We start from the raw sequence: 16,979 nt of genomic DNA, 5'->3' as shown, positions 1-16,979 counted from the left end.
TTCTAGTATCTTCTAAAATATGTGAAAATGAAGTCTGCTTCTAAGGTTAGAAACCAGGTAGTCATACAGGCTTAAATCCCAGAGGATAAGACCTGGCCTGAACAGACAGACTCATGCTAGACAGACACATGCTCAAGATAGCGCCCTAAAAATATCAGTGTGGATCTTGTGGAAGCTCAGGCTAGCCACCTGAGCTCAGATCAAAGGGTTTGGGAAGGCTTGGATTCAGGCAGTTAGTTTGAGCTGCTGTCCGTGCTGAAACATCCACACTCCTATTTTTGTGCTCTAGCTTGAGCGGAGTTAGCTTGAGTCTGTCTATCCAGGCCAGGAGTTCAAGCCACCAGCTATAGTGAGGACATACTCTAAAAGTCTATCTCCCAGTATAAAGGTGAATAATAAAATTAGCATAGTTTGTCTTCGGGAACTGCCAAAAGCACCATTTCTAGGCACCACCTCTATCAACCAAGCTTCTCATTGGGGCAGCACTTGACATTTAGGGAAACTCCTTTAGGGACAGAACTAACAATGAGATATAAGAGCATCAGAAATCACCTTGTCAGATGAAGACATATTCTTTTCATTTCAAGGAAGACTAATATTTGCTGTGTATCTTATATTGACAACCACCACACTGGGAGTTTATGCACTGCAATGAGAATTATTTACTATCTGGCCATTCACCTACTTTATTTTTCTTCACTGTCTGTTGCATCTATGAACCAGTTTTTCAAAATAAAGTTAGAAAATGGGATGTGCTTGTCATTGACACTGTTAACACAAACTCATTTACTGTATAACTTTATATATTTTACTCCGAGGCTACAGAAATATGAAGAAATCATTAGAAAATTAGGCTGACAAATGACAAGTAACTTTAATACTGTTTAGCAAGTCATGTTATCTGTAAATCATACTGCTTTTATTCTCCCCCAACTTTCAGCTTACACTGACATCTGTATTTACCATTTTTTATCATAGTAGCTAGACTGTGGCAAAGCACTATTATCTTACCCAAAGCACAGTTTGGTCAGCATCAACTACTGATTCAGCATCATGTGATGAGCTGCAGAGCAGAGTACTCTAGGACACTACTAAGTGCAAAAAGGTAAATGCTGTTTAATTTTTTTTCATAACACACATAAAAATCAATCAATAGACCCCTTCTAGTTCCACTGGCCTGTAAATAAAGCAGGCTTAGTGTGAGGTACTTTGCTATTGCTTCAAATATCTGACACTTATGCTTCAACACACTATTGTTGTAGTCGTGCTGGTCCAAGATATTAGAGAGACAAGATGGGTGAGGTAATATATTGGACAAACTTCTTTTGGTCAGAGACACAAGCTTTCGAGCTTACTCAGAGCTGAAGAAGAACTCTCTGTAAGCTCAAAAGCGTGTCTCTCTCACCAACAGAAGTTGGCCCAATAAAAGATGTTACCTCACCCATCTTGTCTATCACATAATGCCTTTAATGCATTAACACATTACGGTATGCCTGTTTGGCTAAAACCCTGCATAATTCTTGGAAATATGGGCTACAATCACCTGCCAGTTTGAATAACCCAAACCCAGCTTTATTATGTGGTATCAGTGTTACCAACATAATTTGAAATTTAAAAGAGCTTCCTTCAAGTTCTCTTTGATTATTTCTCATATTTTCTATTTATATCCAATAGCAAAGTCACTAAAGGAAGTTCATCAGGGAGAATAGATACTAGGTAATGGAAATTACTGGGCAGAGTCTGTAATGTCAATGTTTCATCTTTAATTCCAAAAAACCAGAACATAGATTATTAAATAAAGTATCTTCTTACCTTGGTTTTTCCCCCAATTTTCTGCATGTTAATATCAAATCTGTGATACCTAATCAAAATGTATTCCTGCTTTGCCTTCTTTTTCCTGTACCAATGTGTGCATTACTGCACCTAATATACATTTCTGAAATGTATCTTCTCTAAACACAGCGGATAAACCTAGAAAGAAAAGACAGACACAGACAGGCAGGAACAAAAACATTCGCCATGGGAAGCGTATTACCTTTAGCTGGGTTTACTTTTATCCCTGACCTATACAGCATCTCCTCATTCTGCCAGTCCCCATTCCTGACAACAGTCTTGAGTCCATAGAAAAGAATTAATGCAGCAGTGGCATAAAAAATCAAGTTCTTCAGAAAGCGCTTTTGGGCTTTGACATAAAGGGACCTGGCACCCACTGTAATCAGCAGGCAGAAGCCCATACTAGGAATATAGAGTACACGCTCTGCTATTACAAAGCCTACATAGAAAAATAGGTTTGTGGCAGGAACAAAGGGCACTATCAACAAAGACAGAGACAGAAGTACAATGTTCTCAGTTGAAGGAAGCTGAGGTCTCTGGATTACAGGTTTTTTTATGCCATTCTCTTCTTTTGAGGCAAAGCTGGACTTCAGCTCCAAACTCTTGTACTCCAGGTCTGAGTGGCAGCTATGCCCATTAGTATTCTGCTTGCCATTCATTACAGTTTTCCCATTGCATTCTCTCTTATTACTGGAACTCTTCAAGCTAGAGTAGGCAAGGAGGAGGAGTCCAGCATAGAAGGCCACAGTGTGTAGATTCCTCCAGTCACTGGCTGTTTTAAGAAGAGGCACAGCATCCATAGACCAATCAAAGCTGAGGGTGTCCGGGCACAGCAACAGCCAGAGGTTCTTGGTCGGTAAGTAAAAAAAGGTCAGAGTGCGTGTAAGAAAACTGTCTGAGTCAGCTGCTGGGTTGTCAGAGTTGGAAAAGCTTGGTGGCTTGTTGCCCATCCAGTACAAGCGGACACCCAGCAGTGTAATCCCCCAGAAAGTCAATAAACCAATGCTGAAGAAAAGGGACAAATTCTTCCTCTGAAACCAAAAATAAAGAAAGATTCATCAATACAAATTAACATCACAGACTTTAATTCATAAGAAGTGCTGAAACCACTTTGTAAAGTACAAAGAGAACATGACATATCATAGAGTTGGGATTATTTTTAGTGTGCTTTAGTTTCCCACACATGCACCATGTGGCCCTCTTTGCTTTTGTAGCATATGGCCCACAGAGATTTGTGAGTCTGCTACAGTCTGTAAGCTATCAAGAGCTGGATTTTTTTAACTCAGTCGGTAGAGGCTCATACTTTTAGATCCAGAGGTGATGAGTTAAATCTCGATTACCAATGACCCACCCAGAGTTGTTGTGTTACACTTTGATTATCCTACTCTGGAGAAATATTCTGTGGGATTCAAGATTATTTATTTATTTATTTACTCATTCTTTGCTCCTGTTTGTGGCTAAATATTTACTGTGCTGTCTTCATTAGTGATAATAATTGAATTTACAGCTTGTGAAAGGTGCTGTTTCAACAGCACTGGAAATTGAAAGTTTATCCAGTGCAAGTTTCCCTGGTGTACTTCATCTGGAAAGTGAAGGGAGTTTACAAGGAGATGAGAGATTAAACTAGTCTCAGATTTCCTATTTGGTGTCTCAGCTGAGACTGCTACAAGTGGAGTGTTTTAGGAAATGAACTGAAGTCACCAACTCACACCTAATAGCCACTAGATGAGGCACACAGCATTCAAATTAGTGTCGGAAAAGGCAAATGGGTCGGAATGATTCATCTGTTCCCAAGTCCCTAACCCACTCGAGTATGTTATCAGCCAGATTTTGCCATATCTTTAGATGACTCTCTACTTGTTTATACTGATTTTATGCTGGTGCAATTCTGTCTTCTTCAATGGAGTTACTGTGGCACAAAACCAATGTAACAAGACACATTACGAGTTTGACACATATCAGTTTGTGTTTAGGGCTGATCACTCAGTGGAAACTGATTTAATGAAAGGTCATTTGGAACTGCCCACCTCACTGCTTAGAAATGTGAGCCACATGGAGTGTACGGGGTAAGAGTAGTATCGCCCCAGAAAGCGAGATGGAGCTCTTAGGGTATCCAACACAGCTAAAATAAATGAACTTTAATAATTATAAATAGAATAACATTGATCTATTTATAACTAGAGCTAGCTAGGCAAAAATTTTCAGACTAAACCGTTCTTCAAAACTCCCCAAAGCAACCTGGAAAAGTCAAAATGTTTCATTTTTATATCTGTGAAATGAAACATTTCAATTTTGATTCAAAATTACTTTGTTCTGAATTTTACTTCAATTTCATTTTAGAAAGTAAAAACCTCAAAAAATGAAACAAAACATTTCATTTCAGGAAAAATGTAATGTTGCATTCAACCCAAAATGAAATGTTATCTTTTTAGGTGACAAAAAATTCAAAAGATTTTCATTTTAAATCAATCCAAATCAAACTATTTATTTATTTATTACATTTTTGGGTTAGTCACTGAACCAAAAAATCTGTTATTCGTGCAGCTCTAATTCTCAGTCTTTTTAAAGGAACTTCCAGATGTTCTGTAGGGATTTTGATGTCATTTTCCATGACTATAATAATGTCATTTTAATTTTGTTAGAACGTACTCTCCGTATTTAATGCTATGCATTCATAACCTCGTTGTTCCCTGCCTGTTTGGTACTCAGGATCTCACGTTATCTCATCTCTTTCAAATAATTCACTCTTTTTCTTTCTGGGGAAATGTTCCCTTGATCTCATGAACCATAGATATTTGCAGGGCTCAGTTTGGGGCCTATTGTTTACAGTTTCTGTATCTCTACAGCCTACTGGACCCCTTCTTATATGACATGGTTTTGATCATCATCATGTATCTGCTAATCACATGCAGATTTTTATTTCTTTTTAAAGATTTATTTAGGTTGCCTATCCAAGAATGCCTATCCAAGAAAATTTCATGTAATGTAGATAAATTCACCCAGGGAGGAAATGGAGGCTTTAGCAGGGAATAAGCAGATTATTTTACACCACATTAGTTCCTGTATTTGAGATCAGTTACTCCCACTTAAAAATACTGCTTGAACTCTGCAGAATTCCAAAGTCTCTTTTGAGTCCATATGTTTCCCTGTCCATCCTGGATATATTATTAGATTTTATCTATTTAATCTCTCTAGAAATCAGCAAGTTCAGCAGAGGTCAAAATATAGGTCTATACTTTATGATTTATTTATTCCCAGGCTAGCCTACTGTAATAGCCTACATTTTATTTGCAATCTAGATAACACATCAAATGAGTAGCAGAATGTTATCCTCTTAGTACTCATGTTATGCCTCTATTTAGGTGACTGGACTGGTTATCACTACAACTGAAAATTGAGTCTATATTTTATTAATAAAGTTATTCAAACCCCAGCTCTGTTACATTTACAGGGTGGTGCTTTCATTTATGCCCCTAACTTGTAACTGGTTGCTCAGCTTCTGATTTGTCCTTTCATCCACTATCAGTTAAACCACATACTTTTCCTCCTTGGGCTCAGATATGTTGGAATGCTTTCTATTGACTGTGTGCACAGCCAACTCTCAATTCTTAAAGTGACCCACAAAAGGGGAAAGTAAATTGGGTTTGTGCCCTTTTTGCTTTCTTATGAGATATAAAGGAGGACTGAAAGGCTTTGCATTAAAAAAAAGAAAAGAAAAGGCTGGAACAGGAGGGTGCACTGCTTATTTTTGAATTAGAAATTCAGGTCACGTCTATACGGAAGACTAAAGAACTAGCAAGATTAAGACATCCCAAGTATTAAGCTAGTGAAACTTGATTGAAAGGGGAAATTAGCTTTTTCAGATTTTTAGGACGGCTTTGTTGTATTGTTTATTTTGTTAATACCAATGTAACTAAAACAACTGAGGGGAAATCTGATTTAAAAGTCCCACAACTGACCCCTTTCAGTTAAGTCCAAATTTCTGAGACAATTCCCCCCCCCCCCCAACAAACTAGTGAAAACCAGTGAAATTCTTTATGTCTAAAAGATAAGAGAAGCACCCAGCACCTCCAAAAAAACTTTCAGGACTTATTCATACATCACAAAACAGCAAGAGTGCAAAAAGTCTCCCTTCCTCTAAACTCTATTTTGTACATCTAAACTAGGGCTGTCAATTAATTACAGTTAACTCACGCGATTAAATCAAAAAAAAATTAATTGTGATTAATTGCACTTATAACAATAGAATATCAATTGAAATTTATTAAATATTTGTGGATGTTTTTCTACATTTTCAATATTGATTTCAATTACAGAATATAATGAGCACAGAATACAGTGAGCACAGTGCTCACTTTGTATTATTTTTTGTTACAAATATATGCACTGTAAAAATGATAAACAAAAGAAACAGTATTTTTCAATTCACCTCATACAACTACTGAAGTGCAATCTCTTTATAGTGAAAGTGTAACTTACAAATGCAGGGTTTGGGGGGTTTTTTTGGTTACATAACTGCACTCAAAAACAAAACAGTGTAAAACTTTAGAGCCTACAAGTCTACTCAGTCCTACTTCTTATTCTGCCAATCGCTAAGACAAACAAGGTTGGTTACAATTTGCAGGAGATAATGCTGCCTGCTTCTTATTTACAATGTCACCGGAAAGTGACAGGCATTCACATGGCACTTTTGTAGCCAGCATTGCAAGGTATTTATATGCCAGATATGATAAATATGTGTATGCCTCTTCTATGCTTCGGCCACCATTCCACAAGACATGCTTCCATGCTGATCATACACGTTAAAAAAATGTGTCAAATTTGTGATTGTACCCCTCTGGGGGAGAATTGTACGTCTCCTGCACTGTTTTACCCACATTCTGCATATATTTCATGTTATAGTAGTCTCAGATGATAAGTACATGTTCATTTTATGAACACTTTCACAGCAAATTTGACAAAACGCAAAGAAGGTACTGATGTGAGATTTCTAAAAAATAGCTACAGCACTCGAGCCAAGGTTTAAGAATCTGAAGTGCCATCCAAAATCTGAGAAGGACAATGTGTGGAGCATGTTTTTAGAAGTCTTAAAAGAGCAACACTCCAATGCAGAAACTACAGAACCCAAACCACCAAAAAAGAAAATCAACCTTCTGCTGGTGGCTTCTGGCTCAGATGATGAAAATGAACATGTGTCAGTCCACACTGCTTTGGATTGTTATCAAGCAGAACCCATCATCAGCATGGAAGCATGTCCTCTGGAATCATGAAGGGACATATGAATCTTTAGTGCACCTGGCACATAAATATCTTGCAACGCCAGCTACAACAGTGTCATGTGAATGCTTGTTCTCACTTTCAGGTGACATTGTAAACAAGAAGCAGGCAGCATTATCTCCTGCAAATTGTAACCAACCTTGTTTGTCTGAGTGATTGACTGACCAAGAAGTAAGACTGAGTTGATTTGTAGGCTCGAAAGATTTACATTGTTTTATTTTTCAATGCAGGTTTTGTTTTGTTTTTTTACATAATTCTACATTTGTAAGTTAAACTTTCAAGATGAAGACAGAGCACTTATATGAGGTGAATTGAAAAATACAATTATTTTTACAGTGCAGATATTTGTAATAAAAAATAAATATAAAGTGAGCCCTGCACACGTTGTATTCTGTTGTAATTGAAATTAATATATTTGAAAATGTAGTAAACATCTAAAATATTTAAAATAAATGGCATTCATGGTTGTTTAACAGTGCGATTAATCATGATTAATTTTTTTAATCAGTTGACAGCCCTAGTCTAAACTATTCCGTGATTACTTTTAGGATAACTATATGCTGATTGTGCAATGTCTCCTACTAAGGGGGGCATCTCTCCCTCCAGGGACCCCCAACACAGAATTGTGCAGGGACACCACCCATATTGTGGGAGTCACATGCCTCCCTTCTGCCACCACTACCATATTTTAGTCTTGGGGGAAAACTGCAGAGGAGTCAGCCACAGACTCCAGCAGGTAGGAGAAGCAGCAGCCAAAGCAGGGACTTTTAGACACTCAGACCTCATCCTGAACCATGTGCAATTCTTGTCTCTCATGTTTAAGAAAGATTAATTCAAACTGGGACAGGTGCAGACAAGGGCTACTAGGAAGATCAGAGGAATGGAAAACCTACCTTACAAGAGGAGACTCAAGGAGCTTGGCTTGTTTAGCCTAACCAAATGAAGGCTGAGGGGAGATACGATTGCTCTCTATAAATACATCACAGGGATAAATACCAGGGAGGGAGAGGAGTTATTGAAGTTAAATGCTGATGCTGACACAAGAACAAATGGCTATAATCTGGCCATCAACAGGTTTAGAAATTAAATTAGATGAAGGTTTCTAACCATTAGAGTAATGAAGTTCAGGAACAGCCTTTGAAGGGGAGCAGAGGGGGCAAAAAAAGCCCAACTGTCTATAAGACTGAGCTTGATGCGTTTATGGAGGGGATGGTACGATAAGATTGCGTACAATGGCATGTGGGCCATTTCTGACTACAAGTAGCAAAAATCCCCAACGGTTGGAGATGGGGCATTAAATGGGGAGGACTGTGAGTTACCACAGAAAATTCTTTCCCAGGTGTCTGACTGGTGGGTCTTGACAACATGATGAAAGATCAACGATCACCATAATTTCCCCCTGGGTCAGATTGGCAGAGACCCTGGTGCAGGGGGGGTTGCCTTCTTCTGCAGTATGAGATCAGGATCACTTGCTGGTTTAAACTAAAGTAAATGGTGGATTCTCTTTGTAAGTTAAAGTCTTTAAATAATTATTTCAGTACTTCAGTAACTCAGCCAGAGTTTATGGGTCTATTAGAGAAGTGGGTGGGTAAGGTCCTGTGGCCTGCGATGTTCTGGAGGTCAGACTAGATGATCACGATGGCCCCTTCTGACCTTAAAGTCTACGAATCTATTTAGAACTTTTTATAGTTTTGACTGGACTTTCTCTGCCCTGTGCTGATAGGCTGTTTGCTCTAACCCTCTCTTCACCTCAGCTTCATTCCACACCCAGGCCTCTTACCCTCTTCTCCCCTGCCCTGCCGCCCTCACCCTTTCCCATCTCTTTCCCCCCAATTTATCTTATTCTCCTCTACACAAATCCACAAATAAAAGAAGTCATAAAACTAACATGCTGTCTGCTGCCATTATGTTGCTCACTCTGTTTGTGTGTTCTGCCCCCTTCCCCACCATGTCTATCTTGTCTAGTTAGCTCTTAGTGTGTGTGCAGTGCCTAGTACAATGGGGCCCCATTCTTGGTTGGCCCTTAGACATTACCACAATAAACCTGATAACTATTAACACCTGTAAAACCAATCACTATACAAAAACAAACTACTACCATTTCTACTATTGTGTAATGAATTTAGGGCACTATTTACCTCAGGGCTTAGGCCCCCACAAACTGTATGCATCCACTGCACATTACTTATATGCTTAAGTCAAGGGTTCCCAGACTTGGTTTGCAGCTTCTTCAGGGTAAGCCCCTGGCGGGCCGCGAGACGCTGTGTTTACCTGAGCGTCCGCAGGTACGGCTGCTCGCAGCTCCCAGTGGCTGCGGTTCGCCATTCCCAGCCCTATACATTAAATCTACTTGATAACGTTTAAAGATAAAGGAGGTTTTTTTAAATGACAGAAAAAAAGAAAAAAAAAGTCTTTAGTACTGGGAAGTGTTTGAGAAGAGACAACAGAAAGGACAAGGGAGAGAAAGATCAATTGTGTGGTAGAATTAATAATGGGAAGGTTGATAGAACTCACAGAAATTGTGGAGGTTGGGATTGGGTGGAACAAGAGATGAAGCAGAGAAAGAAACAGCTTACTGAAAAAGGAGAAAACTAAGTGGTTTATGTATAATAATCCAGACTAATGTAAAAAGTTTAAATTAAAAGTGGGTGGAGGGGAGGAAAAGGGATGGACATTTAAGCCAAGGAACATTCCATCCAACACTACGAATATTAAACGGTGCCATATATACATATTGCAAACTGTGCTTGTTTTACAATTGTGCTCTTTACAACTTTAGTAACAGTGAACAAATAGTAATGTGGCTGTGTTTTAAAGGTCAAGTAATATACATTTTCTCCTTCTTGCCTCATATTTTGAAGGAAAAAATAATTTTGTATAAAAAAGAGGCAAAGAATACATAAATTAGAAGACTGGATTATTGTATAACAATCATCTTACAGTTTTTTCTAGCTGTTTTGTGGGAAGAATGACAGGGCAAAATGAGACATATAACCTGACGAAAGAGAAATCAGGAGAATTAAAATAAAATAAGGAGAAATCAGAAAACTGAAGGACAGGGGTTGGGGAAAAACAATTATACTTAAAAGGCAGCTCATTACTACCTCAGAGACAGATTTTCTTTCTGAACCCCTTTCCAGAGACTATTTTGCTGTGCTACTCCATCCTGGATCTTCTCAAAAGTTGGCAAACTTTTTAGCAACGTCACATATATATCAGATTGGTAGCCAGGGTTATCCCACAGACATCTACCATAACTGTCATTGACTTCAGTGGCACTACTGTAGATTTACAATGCTTCACTAAGATCCAGCACTAAGATCCTCTAACCTTACATCCCACAAATTAGAAGGATCGACCAATTTTCTCTCAGTGTTAGTTCAGAACAGAAACTTTTACTTCCACGAACCATCTGAATTCTTGACTTCTGGGACAAACATAGGGCCTTTCCTCTTCATGATAATACAGTCAGCGCTGGTCAGAAATTTGCAGTCTAAAACTTTTTGACCCAAACCAAAGGTTTATCAGCATTTTCCAAACTATTTTCTATAGGTGATCAGAAAAGTCTGTTGATGCATTTTCCCTAAAATAAATAAACAGTTTCCGCCTAGAAGTTTTTGCAGAAAATGAAACTCAGTTTTTCAACTACTTCTGCCAGACTAAGCAGTTCCACTAGCAACTCATTCTTCTCAGTCTCCACAGCGCTTGCTCCTTCTGACTGTGTATTAAGTGTAGCCCAGCAGGAGGAGATTGCTGTAATGCTTGGCAGTAAAGATTTGGATTACAGTATTTCTGAGTCCTAATCCAGCCCATCTGCCATAAATTTTGACACCCTCATAAATCCTCTAACCTTTCGTAAGCAGTCATTTTCATCTGGAAAAAGAAAATGAACACTGATTTAGATCAGGTTTAATGTCTCCTCTGCCTGCTATCCAGAGGCATTTTTAGTGTTTTTGATTGCAGAAACCCCTCTCACCCCTTTACCAAAACCAAATGCATGCTTTGTAGAAACATTCACATCTTTTCTGCCCTGACAGATATAACTCTCATCCATGCCTTAACACTTCCTTCTTGATTTCTGCAACCTCTTTTTATTTTGCCTTACTGACACTCATATTGCTTCCCTCCAGCTGATCCAAAGAGTGACGGTTAAAAACACCTTCCTAGCCCCTCTATCCAATCACACCACTACCTTTGGAATCTCTCCAATGGCTCCACTCTTCTCCAGCCTATCAAATTTAAATTACAAAAATCCATTCCTTCCTATGCTTATTTGACCTTGTTTCTTAGCTTGTGGTGCCCTCCCTCTCCCACTCACTAATGTTATTCGACTTAATACCCCATTTTATCCCCTTTTCCCCTGATTATCTGGCACTTTCTTATGCCACTTCCTATGCATAAAATGCACTCCCTACTTTGATCTTCTGGAAACTCTTCCGTAACATCCAAAATGAATGAGTAAGTGATAGTCATCTCTTTTCTTTATCTTTCTATATTTAACAAGAACAGCAAATCAGCAGAACCACCAAGAGGTACATGTTCCTAATTTGATCAAATTATTGCATTATTGCAATCCACACCTCTTTTTGCCCCATCCCGTCCCACAACTCACCCATACACATTTTGTTACATCAAAAATTTAGAATGATGGTGATTTAGAGCAGGAACCATGTCTTGCAATGTCTCATGTGAAATGCACATTTCTGGTTATTGTAAAAATAATATAGGTTTTCAGCTGGTATAAATCGGTATAGATCCATTGTAGTAAATCAGCATCACTCCATTGACACCAGCTGAGGATGTGGCTATGTTTCCCTCTCTCACACACACACACACACACACACACACACACACACAGCATCTGGCTCACTATATAAATAACAATATTAACAAACAACAGTTTGGCACAGCAATGTTTCAGCCTGTTGCAAGTACACGAGGAACAAAAAGCTTAACTAACTAGAAACATTATTGAAAGCAACTAATCCAAGCGTAGAGCTTCAAAAAGCTAACAGCATAAACGATGAAATGGAGATTAGATATTTGAAATTCTTCCAAGTTTATCAAAAATAATATTATCGGCATGACATGCAGAGGAATTAACTTTCAGAAAAAACATAGCTATGTGGCCCGGCTCAGGCCTATTTCTAGGTTCAAAGTCAACCAAGGGTGAATTCCAGTGGCACAAATTAGCTTCAGCTCAGCTATGCCTGGAGGCCCCCCAGGAACCAGCACAGCACATCACATCCCGGCGAACGGTGTTGGTCACAGAGCCAGCATGTTTTAACAATATCTTCTCAGCAGCTTGGCAGCAGTTCTGCTAGAGTCCATGAAATTAAAGCTGAGGTAGGGCAAGTTGCTGTATCACCGGGCCTGCTCTCTGCTGATATGAACGCACCCTTGGTCACAGAGCCAGGCTGATGCAGAGAAGTGTAATTTACACCTCTCTGTGCCATGTTCCATAAATCCGACCAGTGATTTTTAACTTGACATGGTCTTTACATCACAGAACACATATGTTCATACAGTAAAAGATGAAGACAAAAAGCCACTGACAACTTATTGCAGGGATCGGCAACCTTTGGCACATGGCCCACCAGGGTAAGCCCCCTGGCAGGCCAGGCCGGTTTGTTTAGCTGCCACGTCCACAGGTTCAGCCAATTACACCTCTCACTGGTCGCGGTTTGCCGCTCCAGGCAAATGGGGGCTGCGGGAAGCGGTGCGGGCCAAAAGATGCCAATGGTTGCATTCCATGACTTATTGAGAGCCACATCACCTGAACTGATGGATATGTATTTCTCTTCAACAAAAGATTTGTTCTACTTTACAATGCATACATGGGGATTTGATATGGAGGCAACACGATCTTCCAGCTCTCACCGTAATTACATCATCCAAAAACACTCTATTGTCAAGAATTATTTTGCCAAATTTGACATTTGTTTTATGCTCTGGTAAAACAATAGTACCCTGCTAAGGAAAAGTAAAGCCAAGGAGCATGTTTTATATTCAGTGAAATAAATATGTAAATTCCGTAAGACATTAAAAAACTTCAAGGGACACAGTTTGCAATGAACTAATATAAATGCATTTTATGAACACAAATGTCATTTAATCCCAAATGAAACCTCTGGTAAGGACTAGGTCGTTTTAGCAGTCCATTACTGAGAAAGTCATCAATATCAAATTCTGTTGATGATATACATGGATTGATAGAATAAGCTATCCAGATATAACAGAAATCCAATCAGCTGAAGTACCTATCAGTCATTGTTGTAGTCAGCATTTCTATATTGGAGAAGAATGAAATTTTATAGTGTGTGTATGGGGTTTTCAGCTGCACCTTTAAGAAACAGGTTTGTCACCTCCACCTTTAAGACAAAATATGAAGGGGGGGTGGGGCAGCAAAGGATCTCATCCCTAAAGTTCAGATTCTTACTATACCTAACACAACGGACAATTCTTTTGTTTCTACCAGCACCCTGTCACCCTTCCAGAAAGGGAAAATTTGTGTGTGCATGCACTCACACACACAAAGTCAATACAATCTTGATATAATACCAGGACTCAGAAATGACAAAAGCCAGTTATCATTCAAGAAGATCTTCATATTATAAAAGCAAGGGTTTCCCAAAATCATGTTGTTAGTCACAGTTTTACTTTGAGAATATATTAATAATTGCTCTTCATATATGAAGCACTTTATTTTTACATCAACTAGCTGTCAAGATAAGACTAAATAGGTTATAATTGTTAAGTGTCTCAGAATACTTGGTATGCCATGCTAAACAGAAGGACCATGTTATGACTGTCTTCTACATATAAACTCTTTTTAAATTAGGCAATTCTGGAGCATAAGAAAAACAGAACTTGGCTCATTATTGGACTATTGCAGGGGTAGGCAATCTACGGCTGATTTTCAGTGGCACATTTTCAGGACTGCCCGGGTCCTGGCCACTGGTATGGGAGACTCTGAATTTTAATTTAACATTTTAAAAACCTTATTTACTTTACATATAACAATAGTTTAGTTATACATTACAGACTTATAGAAAGAGACCTTCTAAAAACATTAAAATGTATTATTGGCACGTGAAACCTTAAATTAGAGTGAATAAATGAAGACTCGTCACTCCACTTCTGAAAGGTTGCGGACTCCCTGGACTATTGTGATGACATAAACCAGTACCTCTGGAAGTAGGAGCAAATTTCCCATTGTCACACAACCAAGAAAGTGTATCATCTGCTGCCCACTTAACAAGAGGTATTTATAGTGCTCATTGCAAGTTAGTAAAGCCTAATAATTGGCTGACAGGACCTAGATGTGCTCTCTGAAAGCCTTGGATTGGCCCATGTTACAATGTCACATTTCTACATATGGTGGGAATCAGAGTAAGACAGGACTAGCTAGGAGCATCATAACAATCAGCAAGTTTCAGGAGCAAATTTCTAGATCAGTCATTTGCAAACAAATGAGGAATTATATTCCAAAAGGTCAGAAGTCACTCCCTGCAACAGAGTAAAAGTAAATCAGAAAGAATGCAAATAGCAGTGGAAGGTCTTCAATACTGATGAAACCTGGGTTTCTAAATACACTATGAGGCAGTCCTACCATGCTCCTTAGGCAAAAACTAATTTTCTGAAGCACAACTAGAAGCCTACTTGTCATCCACCCCAGTCATATCTATGGTGTAGCATAACATACTTGTAGCTAATCAGAAAACTATATAAAGCATTGTAGTATAATGCTGGTGATATATGTTTGGATATTTCAAATGTACCAGATTGAAGAGAGCAGCAAATAAATGTTCAAAGCTTAAGGAAGAAAGGGAAAGGGTATTCTTTGGAAACCTTGAACAGCAGTACTGTGAATCTCAGACAAGAAGAACTGGGGAACTTAACATTTTAATAACAGGATTTCATTTGTCCCCCTTTTTGTTAAATCAAGTGACTTCTTATGAAATCAGCAATGCTCAAAGGCTAATTTGAAAGAGAGAGGACATGCTATGTCCTATGCTAATGTCTGTGTTTTTATTCATTCCCCATTTATTGTACTAAATTAGAAATTGGAATGAAATCCTATTAGAAAAAGAATGGAAAGAACAAATTAGACATTTCTCAGCACATATAATTTGCCAGCTACACAAATAATGAATGCCTGACAATTGTACAAAGAATGCTGCAAAGATATACCACAGTAAAAGTGCATAAAACAAAAATGTTTAGCCACCACTGAAAATTCATAAGAAATTTGAGCAGCAAGTTAGGAAAAATGATACATTCCATACCAGGTGGTCCCATTTACTTTTGCCATTTTACCCATGAAGTATAAATGCTACAAGATTGAACTATATTAGAGTTAAGTTGAAAGCATTTTCCTAGGAGGCTAATACAGCACTGAATACTTTTAAAAACATAAAATGCATTATTAGGGTCTGATCCACAGTCCAGGTTAGTAGCGAAGCTCCTATTTACTTCAGTACCGCAGGACTAGAATGGGAAATGGTAAGTAAAGGGAATGGATGGCAAGACTTACTCCATTTCATGGTATTATAGTTGGCATGGGGACTCCTTCTTCTTCATTAAGCTAATGTGAGGAAATCAAGTAGTTAGCAATCTCATGGATATCGATGGCAAGCTACTTCCAAAGCAAACTATTAGAAGCTGAAAGTACCTAAAGATTTCAATTACTGGAACTGCAAGGGGGTACTGGAGCCCCTAACCTATTACATTAACAGCTACCTGAATGCCAGCTTTCACAGTAATCTTGTTTAGCTTAAAATAAGAGGTTTAACACTTCCCACCAGGCAATGCACTGTAGTCAAATCAGTTTAGCTGTGAAACACTCCAGCCTTTATGAAGGAAATGTGAAGAAAGTATTCTTTTGGAGAAAATAAAGTTACATTAGCCAAATAATTTTGAATTTAATATATAGTTTTCTCCACACCGGAAGGGGAAAAAAATCTAACAGAAGGAGAAATTAAAGATGGTGCAAAAGTAACTGAATTTGGAAAAAGAAAAAAAGATTCCTTTCAATCGATCTCCCCTTAGCAGGTCTATTGCATTGCAAATGTGTTTCCAGCATCAGTGAACAAAACTGCAACATTCTGTGTGGCTTTGGTGCAACAAACCAGCCATTATGAAATACATTCCAGTCTCATTAAGGAGTTGAGCTTGGGAGCTGAGCTTTTTGAAAACAAAGAAACAATTTTTTAATGAGACTTCAGTCAGTGGGAAGGCTGAGGTACAGCAGTCTCCTCTCCAAGTTATCATAATAGAAAGCTGTTTAATGAGGGTGGGATTTCTTACGGACCTTCAAAAAGACAGGACTTAGAAGAGGATATATTACACAGACACTCACATCACTGAGTAAAAACATTAGAAACAAAAATCCTTTAATTGCCCTCAAAGTATTCCTAATGTGGGCTTTTTGTTTATTTATATTTAATAAGTGCTTTCTGATATAAAACACAGATTGGTACAGACTAGCAGGTTTACATAATTCAGGAGAACAAAGCAAGTGAACTGGGTTGCCCAAGTTCAGGCACCGCAAAGTATAAACAAAGCAAATTGTGCTCTGAGGCAGGATGGTGACAGGCAAATGGACAACGACATAACAATGGGAAGTAACATTACTCCACAGAGAAAATACAAAGTCCCACACTAACAAACTCCACCCTCAGAACAGTCCGCTGGCAACTTCCTGCTCTTTTTACCACATGATATTAATGGCACAGATACCATAATACACTTCCACGGGATAGGGCACTTATTTGCATCACATGTTGGAAATACAGCTCATGATTTCTAGTTTTCTGATTTTTGAATTTGGTTTGCTAATGATCGGTGGAAAGAGCGAGCAAGGTATT

The 16,979-nt window shown here is 38.5% G+C and overlaps 1 protein-coding gene across 2 annotated transcripts in view; it reads right to left on the bottom strand.

The window, feature by feature from the left end:
* Nucleotides 1-16,979, bottom strand: part of TMTC2 (transmembrane O-mannosyltransferase targeting cadherins 2) — a 371,717-nt gene that overhangs the window by 151,831 nt on the left and 202,907 nt on the right. For both annotated transcript variants that reach the window (XM_045002668.1, XM_045002669.1), the window contains one exon: nucleotides 2,036-2,864. In XM_045002668.1, coding sequence (XP_044858603.1) covers nucleotides 2,036-2,864 — 829 coding nt within the window. The remainder of the gene's footprint in view (nucleotides 1-2,035; nucleotides 2,865-16,979) is intronic.

This window comes from Mauremys mutica, chromosome 1 (assembly GCF_020497125.1).
Source record: "Mauremys mutica isolate MM-2020 ecotype Southern chromosome 1, ASM2049712v1, whole genome shotgun sequence".
NCBI lineage: Eukaryota > Metazoa > Chordata > Testudines > Geoemydidae > Mauremys > Mauremys mutica.
The sequence above is the reverse complement of the archived record's forward strand: the minus strand, read 5'-3'. Positions and strand labels throughout refer to the sequence as shown.